The sequence below is a fragment of the Erithacus rubecula genome (genome assembly GCF_903797595.1).
Source record: "Erithacus rubecula genome assembly, chromosome: 6".
Taxonomy (NCBI): Eukaryota; Metazoa; Chordata; class Aves; order Passeriformes; family Muscicapidae; genus Erithacus; species Erithacus rubecula.
In genome coordinates, this window is record NC_136688.1 from 7,226,095 (window position 1) to 7,248,436 (window position 22,342).

At 40.7% G+C, this 22,342-nt stretch overlaps 1 protein-coding gene across 1 annotated transcript in view; it reads left to right on the top strand.

Annotated features, from left to right (window-relative positions):
- RRAS2 (RAS related 2) overlaps positions 1–19,625 on the top strand; it is a 39,983-nt gene extending 20,358 nt beyond the window's left edge. The window contains exons 2-6 of the mRNA XM_079308077.1: positions 8,772–8,859; positions 9,334–9,436; positions 10,788–10,896; positions 17,563–17,681; positions 18,140–19,625. Of these exons, the coding sequence (XP_079164203.1) occupies positions 8,772–8,859; positions 9,334–9,436; positions 10,788–10,896; positions 17,563–17,681; positions 18,140–18,227 (507 nt within the window). The 3' untranslated portion in view covers positions 18,228–19,625. The remainder of the gene's footprint in view (positions 1–8,771; positions 8,860–9,333; positions 9,437–10,787; positions 10,897–17,562; positions 17,682–18,139) is intronic.
- The last annotated feature ends 2,717 nt before the right edge of the window (positions 19,626–22,342 follow it).

Here is a 22,342-nt window from a genome sequence, read left to right on the forward strand (position 1 = left end):
TGTGGCTTTGTCTTACTGGCTTGTTGGGCTAGAAAAGCTTCTTATTTTAATTAATGCGTTTGTCTGGCTCCAAATGTCCATAACCTAAGCTAGACAATCTGAAAAGTCCAAGTTTATCAGGGTTATGAAGTGGCTTCTTGGTTAATAGGCTGGAAATGCCCTAAGCTGGAGTCTGTTGCTGACTGTGGTAGAGTTATGTCTAAGCTACAGAAGGGAAGGGAGATTTTAATTGACTCTGTCTTCTCCAGTTACTGTACTTAGTATATAAGTCAAAATGTCTTAATTACACTTGAGGTGTTCTACTTATTTCTAATAATGTGTATGAGAAAGTATTCTATGACTTTTGTCTCACCAGGGGATTTTTGGAGCAACCTTACTTTTTCTCTTACAGCTGTAGTCCCCCTTATGTGGTTGTATACAGTCCTAAAATCAGACATGTACTTTTTAAAAAAAATCACTGCTTTCTTGAGAAAAAAAACCTTGAGCTTATCATGAGCTGCTACTTTGAAAACTATCTAAACATGATAAAACTTAGTGGATGACAAGATAGTGTGTCATGAATGTTTTAAACATTTCTTGAATTATGAGTGGTTAAGATGAGGAAGATAAAGTACATAATGTGTTCATAGTTCCTGCACATATCTACTGTGAAGCAAAAACAAATGAAATTAAGTCTCAAGTAAGCTTGCAGTGTAGACTATGCTTTCCAGTCAGACTTGTTTCAACTTGAGGAATTGCAGAGCTGCCTTCAAAGAATTCTGTAGGTGCTTACTGGCAGTAAAAGGGCATTAACTGGAGGCATTACAGAGCTTTTGTCAGACAGTGAAAGTGCACCTCCTCTGATCTTGAGCAATGAAAACTGCACCACTAGGAAGTACTGAGTGGGCCAAAGTTCAGTGCACATATTGCCTAAAGCAGGGCTCTGAGTGAGTGTGTTTGGTGTGGTTTGATTTTGGGATGTTTGAGAATTGTAAATTGGAGGCAAATGCTCACAGGTTGATGAGCTGTTAATACCAAGCTGCTGTCTTGTGGGGAGAGCTGTAAGCTGGGAATTGAAAGGAGACTTAAGCACAGTCAGATTCAGTTTGAGTTTAAAAGGTGAAAGCTTTTCAAAAGTATCAGTCTGCTGTTTTTTGAAGGGAGTTAATATTTTAAAAGCTGTTCACATGCATTGCAAAATATATATGAAAAGGAAACCCACTCTCATCAGTATTCACATTATGTTCATGTAGCCAGCATCCATAATTTGAAACACAGAACCCTTTAGATTGAAAATGGCACTTAAGGTCATCAAGTTGAGACTGCACTGGCATCTGATGGTGTGTTTAACTTTCCAGAAAAATAGTTTTGATGATTATTCTTTAATGATTTGAACATGCACTAAAAGACTGTCTTAGTCAAAATGGCAAAGACACTTTCTATTCCCCAAGCAAATCTGTATCTGGGTTTATTTTTCCCCTCCCTGGATCTTGTAATTATCTGTTTAACACTTACACTCTTCAGATTTCTACCTGTAAACCCAAATTATTTTGCTAGCCATATCTTAGATGCCAGGTTGAGGGAGATAAAAAAAGGGTGGGGTTGGAGAAGGTGAAGCTGCTTTATTTGAAGTAGCAGTTAGGGGAAGGGCAAAAATTAGCAGACAGTATTTTAGGCATGTTGGAATGTGTAAGAGCTGATGGTTGTTCCCTGTCAGTGCACTACAGTCAGTTTGATTTCAGTCTTTCATATTCCTGGGTCTTGGTCCACTGTGTGACTGCAGAGTGAGGTGATGCTCCAGAACCAACCTGGCTTTTAAATCTGTCACACAAGTCAGTCCTGCTCAGCTGGGGGTGAAATCTGAAATTTCCTAGCATACAGCTGTCTGGAGAAATAGCATTGGGAATGAGTGTGTTTATCGATACAAAATCCAAGTGTTCACTTAGGAAATGCAAAAATAAAAGGTGCATAGACAGATTTATGTATTAACATTCAAATTGTAGACACTTTACCTTCCATACCCTCCCATCCTAACTCATCTTTCCACACACCTGTGAGGGATGCAAAACTAGTTTTGTTATTAGGTGTTGTGGGTAGTGAGCAGAACAAAGCCCATAGAGAAGACAGTGTTATATTTAGCTATGTGCATTAAATATGCCCATGCAGTGAACACACTTTTTCTTAGGAGTTTTCCTGATGTGCTCACTCTGTGATCAGTGTCCATGGAGGAAGAGTGATAGAAGAGTATGTGGCTGTGTAATAGCACTCTCACTTTGTGTTTCCAGCCTATGCACAGCTTCTGACAGTCCTTGCATTGCATAAAAAAATATAAGGAGAAGACTTCCCTCTCCTTAACAAAGTCAGGTGTTTATTTCTGTATTCTACTGTCTCTTCTGTCTTTGAGTTGTGTGTTGGCATGGGAGTAATCTCATGGATGTACTCTAAGGCTGCCTGGCTCAACAACTTTGCATTTTCCTTTATGATTTTCTTCTTTAGTAGAAACATTAATGTTTGATTAAGCATGTAATTAATTTTAAAGTTTGGTACTATATATATGTGTGTGTTGCTATTTTTTCAAGCTTTGTACAAGCTTAGCTTGTACACGTCTCATGTCATTTTTCACTATAACTTCCTTCAGCTTAATCCTCATCTCTCTTTGTGCCTCAGTTTTCTCTGTTCATGAAATGAAGTGTTTCACATCACTGGGTAATGGCAGTAATTGAAGTTACAAATGACATCTGTTTCCCTGGACAGCCATAACAATGCTGACAGTACACATTAGGGCAGTGGGAAATAGTGCAAATTGAGGGAAGCATCATTGATTACTTGCAAGCACTGACTATCTTTTAATTTATGATTCTTGGAAGAAAGGAATGGGTGCTCTTACTGTTGGTATAATTAAAAGAAAGAACCTCTTAAAGATGTGTAGGAATATGGGATGATTGGATGATGACACAGCTTTCTGTAGCACGAGGCAGTGTTCTAATCATTGTTTCTTTAGTCTAGTTTTTATCAGGATAATTCTAGACCTTTATTTTCCTATTCTCCCAGCATTCAACACCCAAATACTTGCCCTCATTCTGTGAAATGTGAGTGTTTGTTTATGCCAGCAGAGCATGCTGATTGCAGTCCTGAGCATTTGTGTTTGGAATGGTGCTGGGTTGCAGTGGGTACCTCCTGCAGTCCTTGTCTGGTACCAGTTTGGGCACTGCACAAAACCTTTGCAGAGGTGGCACTTCTGTCACCAACCCCAGCAGCATCCACCTCCTGCTTTTCCAGCACCAGCCAATTAAACCTGGCTGGAAATACTGGTCCTGGTGAACCACCTGCTCTTGGGGAGGTGTGTGTTTGCTATTGGAACAAGCTTGTCAGAGGCTCTCTGATTAGTGGTGTGTTTTTAGTTTGTTTGGGTTTTTCTGTGACCCAAATGCTTGGGGCACTGCAAAATGCTAAATTTGTGTGTTTTGCTCTGTCTGTTCCTTTATTCTGGAATGCAGTCTGGGTTTATGTTTGCTTCTAGAAGTCAGTTAGGGTTTTTTAACTGCATGTTTTCCTTGTTTTGTAGCCAGCCAACTCATGTACTCTAAAGAAATGACTTCTCCTTTGTGCTGTGGAAGGAGGTTCCTTTAATCCCTTGAGGTGCTGAGGCTCTGAGCTGTTGCTTTTCCTGATTACCCCTTCTGCTGGGCAGGCTGGCTCTGGACCAGAGCAGCACAGTGCTTGGACAAGGTGGCAGGTTACTGTCACCCATCCTCTAGGAACTTGCCTGTGGTGATATAGAACCTGTCTGCTTGCTCCTCCAGAGACAGGATCACAGATTAGAGCTCCTAGGAGTGGTCTGTCATCTCCTTTGCCACATGGAGGAGGTCACAGTGTGTCACTGGGGTCACTTCAGTACAGACTCAGCTGCTCTGCCACTCTTAGGTAGGAGAGTTGAAGGCAGAGGCTGTAAGATTTCCTGGGTGGGAAAGCAATGGAAGTTGCAAACTGAGTTGTGCAGTCATTCAGATCTTAACTCATGGTCTGGGAAGGCTTTTATGGTGTAGCCAAATACCTCAAACAGAAAGCTGTGCACTTATGGTCCTACTAACTGGCCATGGCACCAGAGCTCTGTCTTAATCTATGGCACTGACTTTGTCTATGGCTTGGAAAGAATGTAGAAATACTCATTTAAATGAAGAGAACTTGGGTTTCTGTCTTCTTCAGGGTTAAATATTTCTGATGTGATCAGTGTGGGGTGTGATAGGGCTGTTGTATGCCCACAGTGAAGACCTGGCAGGGCAGGGGATGAATTGGGCTTCACTGGTGGAGTGGGTCAAGAGCAGGCATGCTCTGGGTGAAGTGCAGGGAAAATGAGGTAAAACCTGGAGAAGAGATGATGGTGTGAAAGGCAGGCAAAGGAGACACTGCCAGAAGAAATATTCTGTCAAGGAGCACAGCACAGGAGTGTCTTGGGATCTTGTGTTTCAGATGTTTGGGAATGTATTCAAGTCTAAAGTTGAAGCTTTGGTGTTGGTGGATGCTACACATGTTTGTTTTAAGTCCTAGCATAAAAATTACAGCTAGGGAGGATTTTTGGGCTGTTTGCAATGCTCAAATTGCAGATGCTTATTTAAATCCAGAGCTGGTCTGTAACTGTAGCTGGAGGGTGGAAACCCTTCTATTTCCTTGCCTTTACTGGGTTTGAACCAAAAACTTAAAATATGTGGAAAAAATTTAAATAAGCAACCAGTGGCTCTTTGAAACATTATGTGTGTGTTTAGTAAATACAGATGGAGATTATAGAGACAGCAAGGATGAATATATATTTTGGCATGTTCCTCTCCCTTAACTCACTCAGTGGTGTGCTCTCACTGTGCTGGGCTGCCTTTCACTGCATGGTCTTGGAGCTTGGTGTAAAGAGAAAGGAAAGAATGCTGTGCAGCCTCTGGACTGCAGCTTAGAGCAGCTTCCTGTCAACATCTACTTCTCTGCCACCCTAAAACATGAAAGTGCAGGAGAAAGTTGCCTCCTGGCTTTGCAGTTTGTGGGCTGTTGATTACTTGGTGAAGGGTAAATGTGAAAAGCTTCTTAAAAGTATGAGCTGGGGCTGGGGTTTTCCATCAAAGATGTCTTTACTTAGTCATTTTTATTAATTTATAGACTGGGACTCAAGCTTGTAAGCTAATGGAGGAATTTCTCTGTGTGTATTAAATGCAACATATAATTGGAGGAAGGTTTTCATATCTTCTCCTTACCAAAAGACTTGAGTGATTAAATCAATGATTTAGGGATTGCTGTTTCCTAAAACAAAGACTGCTAGAGCAGTATCCTGTGTAATGTCATTGTTTCCATGCACTGCAAGTAGAAACTCCTGTGAAGGTCAGGAGATCATGTGAAATGCATTTTAAGATGACGAGTGTGTATATAGGAAGGGATTTTAGTGGTGGGTTGCTCAGCTGTAGGTGATGTAGGTGGTGTGGGATTGGGGATTTTTATGTTATTTTGATTTTTTTTCTCCTTTGGCAGCAGGCTTTCCCATCTCTGGACTTGATTGCCTCACCAGTCTTAGAAGGAGAAAACCTAGAAAAACCTGTTGCATAATATTCAGGGTAAATTGAGTGGTTGATGAGACTACTGGGCTCAACTTCTCATTTCCCTCCTAGGAGATGGGTGGAAAGAGATTTGATTTTGCTGGTGATTAAGAGAGTGGTGTAACAGGAGAGAGTGCTCAAGTTACTATCTCCTTAGAAGAAATTTAGCTGCTCCTAATTATTTCCTGCAGGCAGTGGCCAACTACAGTGGAGCCAGCTGAATGGATTTGTCAGAGGATCTCAAGCACTCCTAGAAGAGCAGATCTGACACCCTGGGCTATATCAGGCCACCCCAGAGATCCATGCAGTGTGTTCCATGCCAGCTCCCATCCCAGGCTCCTGCTGCAGCCCAGCAGGGTGGCTGCTCAGAGCTTTCCTAAAGCTCAGACAGCAGTAGGCAGGGGTGGGTATCCCAACACTCTGGGATGTGCTTGTTCCTCTCATTTGTTGGCATCAGTTTGAAGCCAGTAGGTTGTCAGTGGTTTGTGCCTGCTGGAATTGTGCTCCTTGTTAAGCAGTTCTGCCACAAACTCCTTGACCTCTACCAAGTTATTTATGGTGGTGTGGAGTCTTGGGCTGGCTGGGTGTGCAGGCACCAGGAGCAAAGGGATGGTTTTATGGAATGTTTCAGGGTATGCTCTGCCATGCCTTAATTCCTTAAACACTGCCTGAACAGCAGCAGGAAGGTCCATTTCTGCTCAAATTGATAAATGCTGTGTCTGCTACACCTAATTTTTGTAAATCACTCCAGACTGCATAAGGCCTGTGGTTGTTGTGTTTCCTGCAGCACGTAGTCCCAGTGCAATTTGGGAATTCTCCTTCACAACCAGCAGCTGTTTCAGGCACATAAGCCTTGTCCAGTGCCTGGAGGTAAACCACAGCACTAATTGCCCTGCAGACCTCTCCTGTAGTGGCTGTGACAGCAGATTTGGCACTGCAGCTTCATGGGAGGGATGAAAATACATGTTAGAGCAATTGTTACACAGGAGAGCTGTGGCATCTGCTCATTCTGAATTTGACATTAGGCTGATGCTGCATCAGGACAACTTAATCTTGTTTCTCTTTTTGAGGGAGGAGCCATGCTCCATGTCTCTAGTCTTGCACTCTTGCTTTGTGTATAGTTGGATTTTTTTTTTTAATTAAGAAAAAAAACAAACTAGAAAGGGTGGAGGGAATCACAGAAATGCCCTGCAGATTACAGAACATGCTGTAGTTGTTGGCCTGTGGACAGATAATGAGGAAAATACGAAGAATCTGTCTGAGATCATTATGGCTTTCTTTTTCTGAACTCTCTTAGTGAAAAATACTGCCTTTGCTGGGTATAAAGTTGCTGCTTTAGGTGTTCTACTAGCACTGATTCCTAAGAGTGAAATAAATCTATTCCAAATTCTCCTGTTTAAATAAAAGCTGCTATCCTTTACCATTTTGTAGATGTAAAGGTTCAGACAGTAACTTTGAATTCTGCAGGATGGAAGAATGAAAGCTGGAGAGGGATAGGGAGTAATTTCAGAGTGCAGGCTTTGTCTTCTATGGTTTAGTCACCTAATGCTTTTTATAAATATCACTTTGTTTCCTTAATGAAACATAGAACTTAAATTCCATTCCTTGTGATCATCTCTTTAAAGTCAGATTCTGTAAATGATTTTATTTATACATCTGTGTGTTCACAAAAGTTTGTCATCCATCTTTCAAAGATTGTTAAAGGCACAGAAGAATTGTTTACAGTTATTTACAGTTCATGTAAATTAGTTCCTCAAAGTCTCTTCTTAAGCTCCTGGATGGCATGTTTTGAGTCAAGGCAAAAAAAAAAAAGAGGAGAACAGTTGAAGGCTGATTTTTTTTCCTTTTTAAATCTTGAATGGAAGCAAGGTAAAGGGATGACTTGTAGTTGAAGGAGCTTCTTGTTCTGAGGTGAGTGTTCTGCTGCCTCTAGATAGGCACTTTGGCAGTGTGTTGCATTTAGGATGCCATGCCTGTTGGTTTACTGGAATTTTTTAGTGGTGAGGGTTTTGTTTGTTTGTTTTGATTGGTGTGGGTGGGATTGAAGCAGGGGGGCTGTTCAGCCTGGGTGCCATCCATGCAGAACAGCTGAGACTGCTGTGTAGGTGTATCCTGAGAGGACACTGATGTCTGCTTAAAATGCAAAGGAGCTGCTCAGGGTCTCTGCTCTGGGGGCAGCAGATTTTTAGTGTTCTTCCTAGGAGCCCATGTGTAGTTTCAAAGCATTCCTAATTCCTTACTGGTTTACAGAACTGAATAATGTACCCAGGTGGTAATCCTGCAGTTCTGCACAGGTTGTGCACTGGGTGCCTGCTGGGAGCATAGATGGGAAGGAATTTGATCAGGGTTCAGATTTATTATGCCAATGTGATTGCTTTAGCTTTAGGTGAAGTTAACTTTACCATGACTGCATGCTAGCTAAAGCTTCATCCTTTCAATTCTAAACTTGTCTTCTGATGTTGTTGTTAACCCAGTATTCAGTACCAGATCACCCAATCTCTAGAGGGATGTACCAGAATGTGCTTTGCTCTGCAGTCTGGGTGATAAACAACAGCCTGGCAGTGTCTGGTGCAGCCTTGTGCTTAGGCCATGGGTGGCACAGGCATTTCATGGCTTATTCTGCTTTCAGGGATTGTCTTTCTGGAGGATGTGGCTGCTTAAAGTCATTAAAACCAGGAAGAAATCCTGGGAACAAGGATGTTCCCACAAACTATTCAACTAACAAACTAAGTGCCACTTGTGCTGTGTGGAGCTGTTGCTGGAAATTGTTCTAAAACTGCTAGGGAATTCTAGAAACAGTTGAGAAATTCCTGATACTTCTTAGAAATTGCTGGCTCTGGAATGGGAGAGGAAGTCCTGTAAACTTCTAAGTTAATGACCTTCTAAACCCTAGCAGAAATCCAGAGAAATTGCAAGGGATCTTAAAAACTGAAAGTTTCTAGGGACTTCTGAGAAATCCTAGGAGTTACCAGTAATGTCTAGAAAATGTTAGGCTGTGAGAATTCAGTTCTCAGTAACTCTGCTAGTAATGTCTCCAATTTATGAGCATTTAATGGGAATGGTGAATTATTGGTTATCTTTGGATGAAGTGTCAAGCAGCTGTACATGGATAAACACACTCCCCTTCCTTGTGCTGTCAAGTGTCCAGTTGTAGCATCTCCCTCACTGAGTGTCCTGTGAGTGCTTGTCTAAGACACAGGCTTGTTTTCCTCTCTGCAGTCCTACTTTGTCACGGATTATGACCCCACCATTGAGGACTCCTACACCAAGCAATGTGTGATAGACGACAGAGCTGCACGCTTGGACAGTAAGTAGCCACTCACAATACCTACAAAACCAGGATTAGGAATTTCTGTTGTTCCCAGGAGTTACCTGGGTGACATGGTGGAATGAAAAGCACACCTCTGTGCTGCCTCTCCCAATATAAATGCAATATAAGTGGTTTGCTTTAAAAATTTCAGTTCATGCACGTTGGTGATTTCTTTAAGGAAAAAATCAACAATGCTCATCCCCATGCATGTCTGAGCATTTTCCATCTGTGTCAGATGGTCAGGAATTAGCAGAAGTCCTCAAGTGTTTTATTGTTGAGTTTGGTAGGTCTTGAATTGCTCAGTCAGTGCAAGAACTTGTTGGGAATATTAGAAAAATGTCCAGTAGTATTTACAAAAAGTGGTTTCTGCTTGGCTGAGACTCTCACAATATCTTATCAGGAATAATTTTTTTTTTTTTTCAGTCTATCAGAACATGAAATGTGATAATGCATATTTTTGCTTATGTTCAGTTCTAGATACAGCAGGACAAGAAGAATTTGGAGCCATGCGTGAGCAGTACATGAGGACAGGGGAGGGTTTTCTGCTCGTTTTCTCAGTCACTGATAGAGGAAGGTAAGCCTGAGGTTGAGTTATTAAAACAAACAAGTTTTAAGTATTTTGAAATTGCACCTTATTCTTAACTGAAATAATCTCAAATAAAACATTGTGTCATCATGAAGTTCAAGGTGTGATGTTCTTTCAGCACTGAAGAAGACCAATTTTGAACCAATTAATTTGTGAAGGTGTTTGTTTCAATAGATAATGTGAAAGCATACCCAAAAAAATGACAGCTCTATCCAAGAACTTTATTGCAGTCCAGAATAGCATTTTCCTGGGAGTGACTGGTTTTCAGTCAGTTCTTAGGAATATCCCTTAGCCATGTGCAGCATCAAGTAGCTGGCTCTGGGTTTGACTGTGTTTGGGATATGTGCCTGCTCTCCAGAGGTCCCTCTGCTTACTTCTATGCACTGATTGAATGGCTGCAGATGGAGATGTTTCATCTTCTTAGAAGCTCATGTGTGTGCTTAGTGACATACATCCCTTCACCTTTGCACCAAAGCTCTGGCTATCTAATTCTTTTTAATGTGATTTTTTTACTGGTGATCATCTTGCTTGTAAATTTTAGCTGGCAAATTAGGTGTAAATATCTTCAGACTATACATCTGGGAAGGCTGCAAAGGGTATGTGAATGTCTGTGCTGAAGGTTTTTATGTAGTGATGTAGCTTTAACAGTGTTTACTTAAAAGGAGTGATTTATTTATTCATTCTCCAAAAATTCTCGCTTAGGCCAGAACTAGCTTGTTTAGTATACTGTCCTGGAAGGTTTTTTGCTCTACTTACCTTTCCTTAAACACTGCTGGAATATTCCTTGGCTTGAACAGCATCAGTACATGGTATAACTTAGTCGGTAACTGGAAAGTTTTCTGATGGTTTAGCCTTGCCATTTTTCTGCCCTTGATGAAACAAAAGTTCCCAGCTTTGATAGCTCCCCCCAAAATTCTTAGAAGTAACTCTGGAGATTGCCAGCTGAAATATTGATCACTAGGGTCTCCATGGTGTAGTTTGAATATTCTGGATGGAGTAGAACTCCAGGGTCAGTATTTGTAGAATGGAATGTGGTTGCTTGATTCTCTGCAACAGATTGGCCCTGGGTCCCTGTGGACTGAGACACACTCAGTGTTTTCTCCCCCTGCAGCCCCACCTCAGCCCATGCAGAGGACACTGCTCACTTGGGGATTTTTTTAGGTTGAGTGTTGAATGGTTCTCTAGCTGGTCATGCTGTGACTCCAGAGTGCCTGCAGCTGCCTGTGCTTGTGTGTCATGGCAGGGAAATCCCAATAGGTGACTCATCATTTCTGAACTTTTTCAGAACCTGAGAATCTGTGAATTAGTGCTCTGATGCTCTACTTGTGTTCTTCCACAGCTTTGAAGAAATCTACAAGTTTCAGCGGCAGATTCTTAGAGTGAAAGATCGTGATGAGTTTCCAATGATTCTCGTTGGTAATAAAGCAGATCTGGACCAACAAAGACAGGTAATGCACTTGCTGTTAGTTACTACTCACTTTCTGCCAGAAAGTTCAGTTTTCCCCTCAAAACTAAACTTCCTCCCAGAATGAGAACAAACAAATGGGAAGTCATATCATACAATCCAGTTCCAATGCAAGAAACTCCACTCAGTTTGTGTACTTGAAGAGCCTTAAGAGCATGATGGCATTCCATACACAGCACATCTTGTGTCTGACTCAGTGGGGTTATGGTGAGACCAAATCTATTCACAGAGCTGAGAGCTTTGTATCATGACTTGATTACTCAGGCATGAACGTGTCTAATTCCTCGGTTCTGTTACTCACCACTGCCCTGTGCCAGCAGAGGCATTCCAGCACTAACTCCAGCAATCCTTGCTCTTCAGTGCTCCTGCTTTTACCTTTCACTGCTGTTATGTATAAATTAGTGGTTATTCACTGTTTTTGGCTGCTCATATTCTGCATAACTGACTTAAAGCTTTAAAAGCTGGAAGTACAGCGACTCAATTTCTGTTGTATTTATGCACCTTAAAGTTTTAAAACCAGTCGTTTTCAACCTCACATCTTAGTCACAAGACAACTTCAAATATTTAGTTTAGAATGATTTAAAGGACTTTCAAATGTGTTTTCCTTAGTTGCTGTTGATTTTAATGAATCAAACTAATTTGAGCTGAAATGAAGATCTTAGTACAGCAGCAGGAAAAGAGTAGATGTCAGACTTGTATTTTCTTCAGCAGCTAATTTGAGAAGCTTAATATTCTCTCTTGAGACAGTAAGATGACATCTAAAGCTGGGTGGCAAACACATGATTTTCTGAGAATAAAGTAAATATTACTAAAATTGCTGCTGTTTTAAGAGTTTCACAAGAAGAAACATAACTTAAAGAGCTCAGTGAGTGAGTTTGTGCAATGTTGAATTATATTTACAGTACAAAAAAAGTTCCTGTTGAATATAGTCCCTTGACTGTCACTCCCTCTTCTTCCCAGAAGCTGTGTAGAAAGATCATGACAAAATTAAAAGCTATGCTGAAAGATGTTGCCTTGAAAGAAGTTTTCACAGCAGTAGCTCTGAAGTAAAATTCCTCTGAAGTAACTTTAAGTACTCACACAATCACAGAACAGCCTGTCCCTGAGACAAGCAAAACTCTTCCATTCTTTAGTTACCATCATAATTCCTAGAATTAACCTTGCAGGTCCTGGAACATGTATACTTTATCTCCTGCACAAATGTTGGCGTGGAAATTATGGAGGTGAAACTGAACTATTCTGCTAATTGTAATTGCTGAAGGACAAACACCCAGATGCTTTGGGAGGGAAACAACATCATTGCTGTGAGTCCCAGCTCTCAGGATAGCTGCAATTGTAGTTGGTAAACCTGTCCATCCATTTCTAGAAACAGCTGTGGACTTTGTTCCCTCTCCTCCACCCTCCCAATGTTATTACACTGCCTCTGTTTCTCCCTTAAAGGCAGAGAGGTCACCTGTTCTGCTGGTCCCTCTGTCCTGTTCCAAGCTGCTTTTTTAGCAGAGAGATGGGCTGGAACACATTCAACCTCAAAGCAGCTTTTCCTAAACTCTTAACTTTGCAATTTTGCTGCTTGTAGTAATATGTCTCCAAAATTTCCTTTTGCTTTTTATGGCTATATTAACTGGCTTAATTGATTAGATGCTGATGGGCATAACTTTTTTGTGCTGTCACTCACCATTTATATACCAATTGGTGGGCTTGTCACTCCCATCCATAAGCTGGGGTTTAGGCAGATGTAGCTGGGAAAACTCTTCTGGGTTTGCTTAAAACAGCTCCTGCATGTTCTTAACTCCTCCCTGCCCCTTCCCCATCACATGGTGTGCTGCACTTGGCCTTCAGTCAGTGTGAAGGAATGGTTTAGGGATGCTGAACTGACATAATTGGTCCCCAAAAGGGAGAGGCTCCCCTCCCTCTTGACTTCACTTTCCCACTCTTCCCCAGATCTCACTTGAAGCACTTCTGGAGTTAAATCATCTCTCTGGATGGGGAGGAGCAGGAATGGCTTCCTGGGACCTGTGTGAGCTGGATCAGCTTGCAGGAAGACTTGAGTGCCAGTGCTGGGAGCATGGGCAGGGGTGGGACTGTGGCTTGAGCAGAGCAGGGAGGAGTTGGGGTGGGGGAAGCAAGTGAGACCTCGCCTTTGGCAGCAGCAAGCAGGGAGATGTTATCAGATGGGTGTTAAATGTGAGCTCTCAGTCACTGAGGGGACCAGCTGGTTCATCTGGCTGAAAACTTGTCAACTGGTCCTGCCACCAGCTAAACCAACCAGTCCCAAAGTGAGGAAAAACCTCAGCCTGGCAAGGGAGATCACCCTGCTCTGTCTGCAGGTTTCTTGTGCCTGAAAGAGTTAAACATGTGGAGGAGTTCTGGATGTCTCAAGGGTCTGGCCACACCTTTATCCAAGTAAATGTGTGTTGAGGTTGAACAGAGTACAGAGTACTCTGGTTGTGACACCATAAATCTGGAGGCTAATGATGCATAACTAATCATCCTCGTGTGGTGGCAACTGTTTCTCAGGAAATGCATGAACTGGGTTGTACAGCAGAAGTGCACAAACAATGGTATGATCTTGATGAATTGTTGGGTCTCACCAAAGGTGTGGTGTGAATTAGTGGGGCCCTTATACACCAGAGGCCAACTCCCAAATGGTTTTGGGAGGGATGTGAAAGAGTAAGTTTGAAATAGCAATTTGTCATGGTAATAGCTGTATGGATAAATAGAATTAAGCATCTTTCTTGTGATTTTTGTCTCTCAATATCCACAGGTTGTGTTGACAAAGAAAAATGAGTCTTTAAAGGACAAGCAAGCATTAATCTTTAGAATGGATGATAAGAAATTAAGCTGCCAGAGTTTCCAAATTCCCCAGTCACACATTGCTGACTCTGAAATCAGAATTGAAGCACTATCTCTCACTGCTCTTCCTAAAGTAGATGTTGTTTAGCAGCCTTTCTGTTAAATGGGTTAATTCCTTAGAACTCAACACTGGATGTTTCTACTGTAAGATAATTCAGTAGAGCACCAGATGTTTTCATAATAACCACTAGTGATGGAGTAGACTTGTCAGTGCAGGATATGTATGACTTTCTGTAGGTAACTGTTAGCTTAAACTGGGTCAAGTCTGATCATTCCTGGAATGGCAGAGTTTCAAGGAAAATCCAAGTTGCAACAGGAAAGTGCTTGGGTTTCATGAAATCTTAGTTCTTGCTTTTGCATCATGGCTGAGCTAACACAAAGGCCTAGTGCTGAGATCATCTCTGCTGCCTGTTACCTTTAAAGTAAGGTTTTAAAGAGAAGTCCATGGGACTTAACTCTTTAACTATCACTTGTATGAAAGTGTGGCAATAACTACTTGCAGTGTGGATGTTGGGATTATCTCCAGGGACACCTCTGGTGCTCCTGTGCCTTGTGGGATTTTGGGCTTTATAGAGCATGATCAGCTGGGCATCTGATGCAGTGTCTGAGTGCAGTGAGCCAGTCTGAACCTGTGTCAGTGCTTACAGCCACTGCACCTGCCAGAGTGACACTTGACAGAGTGTGGATAAACTGGACTAGGGGAGAGTGAGCTACCCCTGCAGGAGAACTGGGATGACAGATGCACTCTGCAGGAGTGGTGGAGCTCTTGGCAGCAGTGGGCAGTGGATTTGTGCTGGGAGCTCTGTAGGGTGACCAGAGTGGTAGAAGTGGATTCCTCTTAAACTTGAGGAAACATTTAATTGTTACCTGTATGGTGTGTCCCTTAGTTTTGTGCAAGTGTCCAGGCAAAATGCAGGTGCAGTGTTAGGCTAGGCAGCCTTGTAGAGTTTAGGTGGAGGAAAGCATGGAAACTTCAGAAATTAATGTATTTCTGACAGATATCAGACAGAATAGTGAAGAGAGAGGGGCATGTGTTCACAGGGTTATTGTTGAAGTACTCAAATGGAAACTGTTTCAGAAGAAGGTTTACTTAGGGAGCTGGGGAATAAGCTATTCCATGTTTGACTGGCTCACAGCTTCTGTAATGAGTTTTTATGTGAGAAACTTTTACTAACTGTCTGAGCAGCATTGAATGAGTGATATCAAGAAACAAAAAGTAAAATATCCTATAACAAAAAGGATGAAATTGAGTGGTTCTCATTTGTACTCAGTGTTAAGCTCACTAAAAACTGCAGAACCAACACACACAGATGTACACACAGTCAATACCATCAAATCTGTGGTTCTCTTTAGTTCTGTCAAAATAACATCCAGGGTTCTTTGAAGAAAAAGGATTTAGTTTTTATTTTTGTGGTGATCTTAAATAAGCTGTCCCATCACACTTCCTGGAAAACCTGTCATGTTACAGGGTTGTTGTACTCAAGAAGGGACAACAAAAATGAAAATTCATGGTTTTATTTGCAAGTATTTCTGTGTACTTGCATTTCCCTCAGCTTTGAAGATGGAACTGGTATGTTCTGGCCTCTAATTTACATCTTGGGCACTGCATATGTTTCCATAGTGTTTCCAAACCAAATGTTTTTTTACTGACTTTGAGGCCACTAAGATTGATAACTATAAGTAACTTGACAATATACTCATAAGACTGACAAAAAGGATTATTTTGTAATTTAACAGTTACAGACATTCTAGTAACTACAACAAGAACTTTAGTGTATTTATAAAGTTTTAGATACAGGTTGTTGTGGAAATGTAGCTTAACTTTATTACAGTGTTTGAGTTGTACCTATAATGTGCTTTAGGTGCTATATTGAATAAATTCCTTAAATGTATGCTTAAAAACTGAGTTCATTTTCTCCTTAGAATTATACATTCCTTGCCAATTATTTATTTTTGTTGAACTTCAGCCTCTCATTTTCTGGGACTGCAGTAAACTATGCAGGGATGAAGAAGAGTAAAAGGAGTTTTGGTGGAGTTGTATCTATAACTTACAAGTCTGAGGTAGAGATGTACAGAAGGTTCTGGAAGGTCTGGTGCAAACTTTAGGAGATTCTGCAGTCACTGATGTGCCAGAAAACAGCTACAATTATTTGTGCAGCCTTCATAAGCTTTGCAATTGGAATATTTCAGCATCTGAGGGGAGAGTTGAAGTGCAATTGTTCTAGCTAGGGGAGCAGGGGTCTTCTTTATTATTCAGTTTTCAAACAATAGTCAAGGGTTGAAGGCTCCAGTTCTCCTTGTGCACCCTGCAGTTAAAAAGGCAGCTCCAGTTGATCTTGTGGTTGAGTTGGTTCTGAGGATTTCTTTTTTGGCTTCAGCTGGAGATAACAGTGAAATGAATGCAGAGTTGCTGTGGGTGTGTGAGATCAGCAGATGCATCCTGAATTACTCCAGCTAATGGCACAGGGTGCTGGGAGCATTTTATAGAGCTTCACCAGGGTTTAGTGTGTGCAGCCCTGATTTCAGCAGGAAGTGTATGAGTATAGCACCAGTGGGATGCTAAGGACAGAGGAATCAAACATGTGGAGATGCCATGCATGAAAGTTCTTAAACCACTGTGCAGCTGTTAAGAAACTTTTGCAAGCTGAAAAGTACTTCTAGACCATCCACTGTGGTGATTGCTGCTACTTTGCTATTCCCATCTATTTCCATTTCTGTGTAGCTGCTTCTTCTAATGAATATTCTGAGTTTCATTTCAAAACTAATTTGAAAATAAACCCTCCTTATTTTTGTTCCTGTATCAGTCCTCTGTGTGCTGGTTTAATGCTTTTCTGTGAAAGCAGAGTAATCTTTGACATTTCATCCATTAGGCATTGTCTTGGCAAGATCTGCTGCACTTCCTTTTATCACTGAAAGCTGCCCTTTCCTCCCCAGCCCTGTGGTGACCTTCCCCTTGGAGCCTTGCACCACTCAGGGTGGCCTCTGTTCTCTGACCTCACTGCTTTCCACCTCTTCCAAAAATACACACTGGGCTCCTCTGGTTTTGCCTTGTGCCTGACTTATGGCTCCTTCCTAGATTGGCCACTGGCTTCCTGTGTTCTGCTTCCTAGCTTTAAATTTTGTACCAACTTCTCATGATGCTTGCTTTTTTCCTGTTCATCTCTTTTTCCACTGCTCTCTCAAGAAGTCATTATGGAGCCAGGATTTTTAAAATAATCTTTAATGTGTATTTCTGGATTACCTGAAGACCTCACAGGTTTTTAGAACTCTGGTAATCTAAGCTATGTTTAAAATGGGCTATGTTCATATTTTGCTATGTCATTAACAAATCTTTTCTAAATTACTTGTATAAAGACTTAGAAGCTAAACAGCAGTTTAGCAGTTTTAATAGTAGTCTGATTTTTGGGTTTTTTTGTTTCTCTAGATTTAGCTGGGACAATGCAAAGGTGAATTTGGTAATAATATTCAGAATTCTGTTAGTAATCCAGCAGATGCTGACTGAAGCACTTGCTTTGAGGAGGAGCAAGAGACTAATGTCTGCCTGTGAAGGAAAATGTGGTCTTGTGCAGAGCTGAAGTGAAGGCACCTGGAGTGAGGAGAGTTTTTTGGAAAGTCTGTCCATTGCAGAAACTTCCTTTTAAAAAAAGTCTGTTTCCTAGCTGTATAATGTAAAGGGTGAAAACTGTTCTGTGCCCAAATAACCATTATTGTTTGAGGGAGCTGGATCCTTGACATGCAGTGTGTACTGATAGAAACCTGCACAACCCTTGATATTAATGACTGCTCTCTGTTTCAGGTGACACAAGAAGAAGGCCAGCAGCTGGCACGACAACTTAAAGTAGTATACATGGAAGCCTCAGCAAAAATCAGATTGAATGTAGACCAAGCTTTTCATGAACTTGTCAGAGTTATAAGGTATGGTAATTGAGATAATTCATGTCCATGTATTAATGGATAGCTGCAGTTGGAAATTGCTGGGAAGATTGTGCCTGCTGTTACCTATAAGCTTTAGCCAGTGATCTCCATTATAAAACACTAAGGTACATTAGGAAAAATGTTTACATTGATTTAATATATATCTGAAAGAATTTTGTTCTTAGTCTTTCAGATTTTATTCATGACCTAGTCAGTAAATGAAATAAACTGCATCTGAGACTGCCCTTCTGTAAAAAAAATGGGGTTTCTTAAAAACAAGAAATCCCAAAAGATGAACTCAGCAACTATCACTTATTTCATCAGTAATTTCACTTATTTTATCACTAATTTGAGTGTAAAAAGGAAGTGTATTCCCTATGAAAGTGTAGAATATACTAGTTGTGTTTATTTTACCTGAAAATCATTCTATGAATTTAACTTGAAATACCTATTTTCAGGAAATTTCAGGAACAAGAGTGCCCTCCTTCACCAGAGCCAACACGGAAAGAAAAAGACAAGAAAGGCTGCCATTGTGTTATTTTCTGAGAACCCCAAGAACCAAGCTATCAACTGCCAGATCATTTTTTTTTCTTTCCATCATTTTACATCACTTCTGGTATTGGTCTAGCCTTACATGTGCATGTCCTAAAAGTGGTCACCAGAATAGCCTTAGTCCAAGAAGCTGGCAGAATAGTTCTTGAAGAAGACTCAGTCATCCTGGGGCAGACTTCAAACCAAAACACTAAGGCTGCTTCTCTAATACCACAGCTCCTTCCTTCTGTCCCTTCAGAGCTTGCACCTTGTGGAGTTTTATTCGCAAAGGAGATGAAACAAAACCCTGTAGGACGAGGTGTTGAGGTCATGCATAAGTTGTCTCTTGTGAATTAATTTATTTTTACTTCTGACATTTCATTAGCTATTACAGAGACCTATATTGGAGTATAGAGAATAATTTTTAAAAAAAGGGGTGGATTGGCTTTTTTTTTTTTTTTTTTTTTGTTTCTGCCCTCAGTTAAATTAGACTTGAGTATTCAGCTAGCCTTAAGAAACCTACACTGAATTTCATTGTCAGCAAAAATTTTCATCTCTCATTTATGCTGCAGTTTTATTTCGGTGGCCAAAACATTCTACTGTATTTATTTTTTGAATCCAGAACAGCTACAGGATGATTACTACTACTATTAGGATATGGCCAAATACCTGAGCTCATTCTGGATTGAGGCATTTCAGCTTATTAAGAAATTTTACATTATGTTTGAAAACAAATTGTGTCTTCCTTTGTATTTCTGGGTAAGGGATTAAGGAAAATTAAAATTGTAGCTGTTTTTGTTTCATGTGATATAAAAACGAATTTGATCTTTCCATTGTCAGAGATGATTAAATGTTTTTGCTATATACTTTTATACATTATTTTCTTATCAAACTAGTTAACAAGTATTTTTATATGTTTGTAAGCAAATATGCTTTCACAGCATAACTTGTGTATATGTAAAGATGAGTATTTAATTCTCACAGTTCACTTTTAACTGACAAAATGTGGGATTTGCCAAACTGTGGTGAATTTCTCCTTACTCTCCTGGTTATACCCAAGAATGGCCAATTATGTGCCTGCCCAGCACACCTATAGAGTAAAATCTAGTGTTGTGTTTTAATGAATTTCAGTATCCCTTACTAAAGACTGACCATTATGTGAATTATTAAACTGTAAGACTTTTAACTGATTGTTTAGTTAAACTGTGGATGGTTGTTTAATTTTGAGTTCTGTGGATTGTGTTTAAACAATTCAAGAGTATGGTCCCTGATATTGAAATACTGAATGGTATTGCACAGTTGTCACCTTAACTGAATGTGTCCAACAGTTCTTTGAAACTTGATTATTAAGCAAACCCTTGTATAACTTCAGGTGCTAGAATTAAAGATGATCTAACCATTTTTGGGGGGTAAGCACACTGCCTCTTTCTGAATCTCTTCCAAAACCTGCATTTTTGTGGGGGTAGGAGGGGAGAAGGGCATGATGGAACCTGGCTAGGGAACAGCAACACATGTCTGCAACAGCATTTTCCTCAAGCTTGGAAAAAAAGAAACTTTACTCTCAAGAAACATTTCAACTGAAGTCATGACAGATGACAAAAGCTGATGTTTGCTTTGGCTTGAAGCATGTAGTCAGTGGTCCAGTGAACAATCCTTGTGTTTTCAGGCTGTGTTCACTGTCAGGTGCTCTGCCATAAATCTGGAAGTGTCTCCTGAGAAAACAGGCCTGAAATGAGTTCCAGGTACCTCTACAGCAGCAAGGCATTAAACCTTGAATTCAGGCAACTGCCAGGATTGCAGAGGAGTTGAAGTTTTTAGTGTAATTTAGATCAGCTTGTGTAATGGAGCTTTGAGAGAGTGGGTAGCTTCCCCTCCCTGTGGATTTATTGGTTGATGAAAGGCTACTTAGGAGGAGTGTGTGCAAGATTCAAACAAGAAGTTACAGTGGAAACACATTTGGGAGATGCATTGCATTTTTCAAGTCAAATGTAAGAAATTACAGCCTGCAGCAACCACCACGTGTTTTTTTAACTATGTCAAGCCCTCTGGAGTTCAATCACTGAATGTGTGGCATTAGAATGAGTTCAGACAACAGATTACAGCATGTGTGCTGAGACTGAACTTGTGAGGTGAACATGTCTTTAGCTTTTATAATGTTTTTCCTTTTTTTTTTTTTTAACATTTCACTCATGGTAGAATGGCTTTAAATAGTAGAGTGTTATACAGATATGTTTTTTTTTTAACATGCAGCTTCTCATAACTGATAGAGAAGGGGGTAGGGATGGATAAATTTGAGGAGGTTGGTGCTAAGGAACCTACACCTGCTGAGCCATGTTGTAAACATGGTGAACCTTACAAACAAAATAAACAACCCTGGGACCACCAGCAGCTGCTGTGCAGACTTTATTAACTAAATAAACATGTGCATGTGCTTTTTAAGGCTTCTGTTGGAGAGAATGTGCAGGGAAATCTCTGTGATGCTATAATCTCTTTTCAAGGAGATGTCAAATGCAGGATCCTTTCAATGTTAAATTTGGATCCTACTCTTCAGATATGAAGTAGATAGAGAAGTAATAGGGATTTTTTTGCCTGTAATGGTGATCCAGGTGGTTGTGAGTTCAAAACATCTGAAGGTATTTCAGTGATTTTCTTTCCTAATTGTTGTAGCTGAAAGTAATAGTTAAAATGATGCTTCTGACCCTGGTGTGGGGCTTGAAAAACATAATGGGGACCTTGTCAGTCTTTTAAACAGTAGTAGCCCTGATCCATATGTCTTGGATTGGTTGTGAATTTACAATATTGCCACCTTGCTGTGGGATAGAGTTTAGCTGACAGTCCAAGAGAGATTCTTACAGCTTTTCCTGGCAGAAGAAATGCTTTAAGATTTGTCACTTATGTTTGTAGTTACTTCAGTTCAAGGCCACATCCATAAATCTGTTAAACTTGCAGTTCAGGAATCTAGAGTGTTTAAAATGTACCCAGAAGTGATCTCCTGTTCTGTAGGGTCTGGATCTGAGTTGCAAAGCACAAAATAACCTCTTCCTGGCATCTCCCACTGCTGAACCTGCTACTCCACTGGATGAGGAGTGAGGCTGATGTGCTCATAGGCAAAAGCCTTTTTGTGCATGGGAGCATGAGATGAGCTGTTGTGAAAAGCTTAATAATGCAAAATATATTTGCAAGGTGTTAACTCCCACCAATGCCAAGGAAAACTCTGACTTAAATGCATGGCCTTGTGGTTAGTCATCATTGATAAAGTTCAAGTCTGGATACAAAGAAAAACATTGGCTAACATTTTTCTGACATCATTTTTGTGACAAGATTTCACCCATGGTGTAGTGCAGTTGCTGACTGGCCTTGCCTTATCTTGTTACAAGACTTTGATGAACTTACTCCTAACAGGAGACTTTTGAAGTTAGCTAACACAAGCCCAGCACTGCCAAAAAATTATCTGTACTTCTTCTTTAGAAGTTCATTGCTGGAAAAGGCTCAAGCTGAACAGAGCCTTGATTAAATCAAGTGCAGAACATTGGCACTTGATTTAGGCAGAGATTTTGAAGCTGTTTACCCTCATGCACCAAAACCATAATAGAAATAAAAGAAAAACTCAAACAGAGCTTAGGAGAGCAACCAAGCTGGTTATAGGGGTGCATGAGAGTGTTTCCTTTGTTTCTGCAGTGACCCACAGCAAGGCAGCAGTCTACCAAAATATGAAGGCTTAAATTGCCAAGATGGGCTCTTGCTCAGAGCATCCTGGATGGTAAATGCACTGCTCATCACTTGGTAGGTGATGCTTTTTCTGCCTTCTTACCTGTAAATTCAAGTTAAAATTGCAGGCTTGAAGTGAATTCTGGGTTTTGCATGGTGGTAAGTGGAGATCTCAATCCTAACATTGTGTACATGTATTGGAAGGCCAGAAAACTTTGAAAAAGTCTTGACACTTAAATCTTCTTTTAGAACTCTGACCATGGGAGCACTTGCATGCAACAGGTAAGGTGCAGAAATGAGGATGGGTGGTAGTAGTTAGAGTAGCCTTTAGCTGGGAAGGTAAAGAGCTTTAAATGAGAAACCACAGATGTGGAAAAGGCAAGGGATTCAACCACAAGGAAAACTTAATACTCAGGAACAAT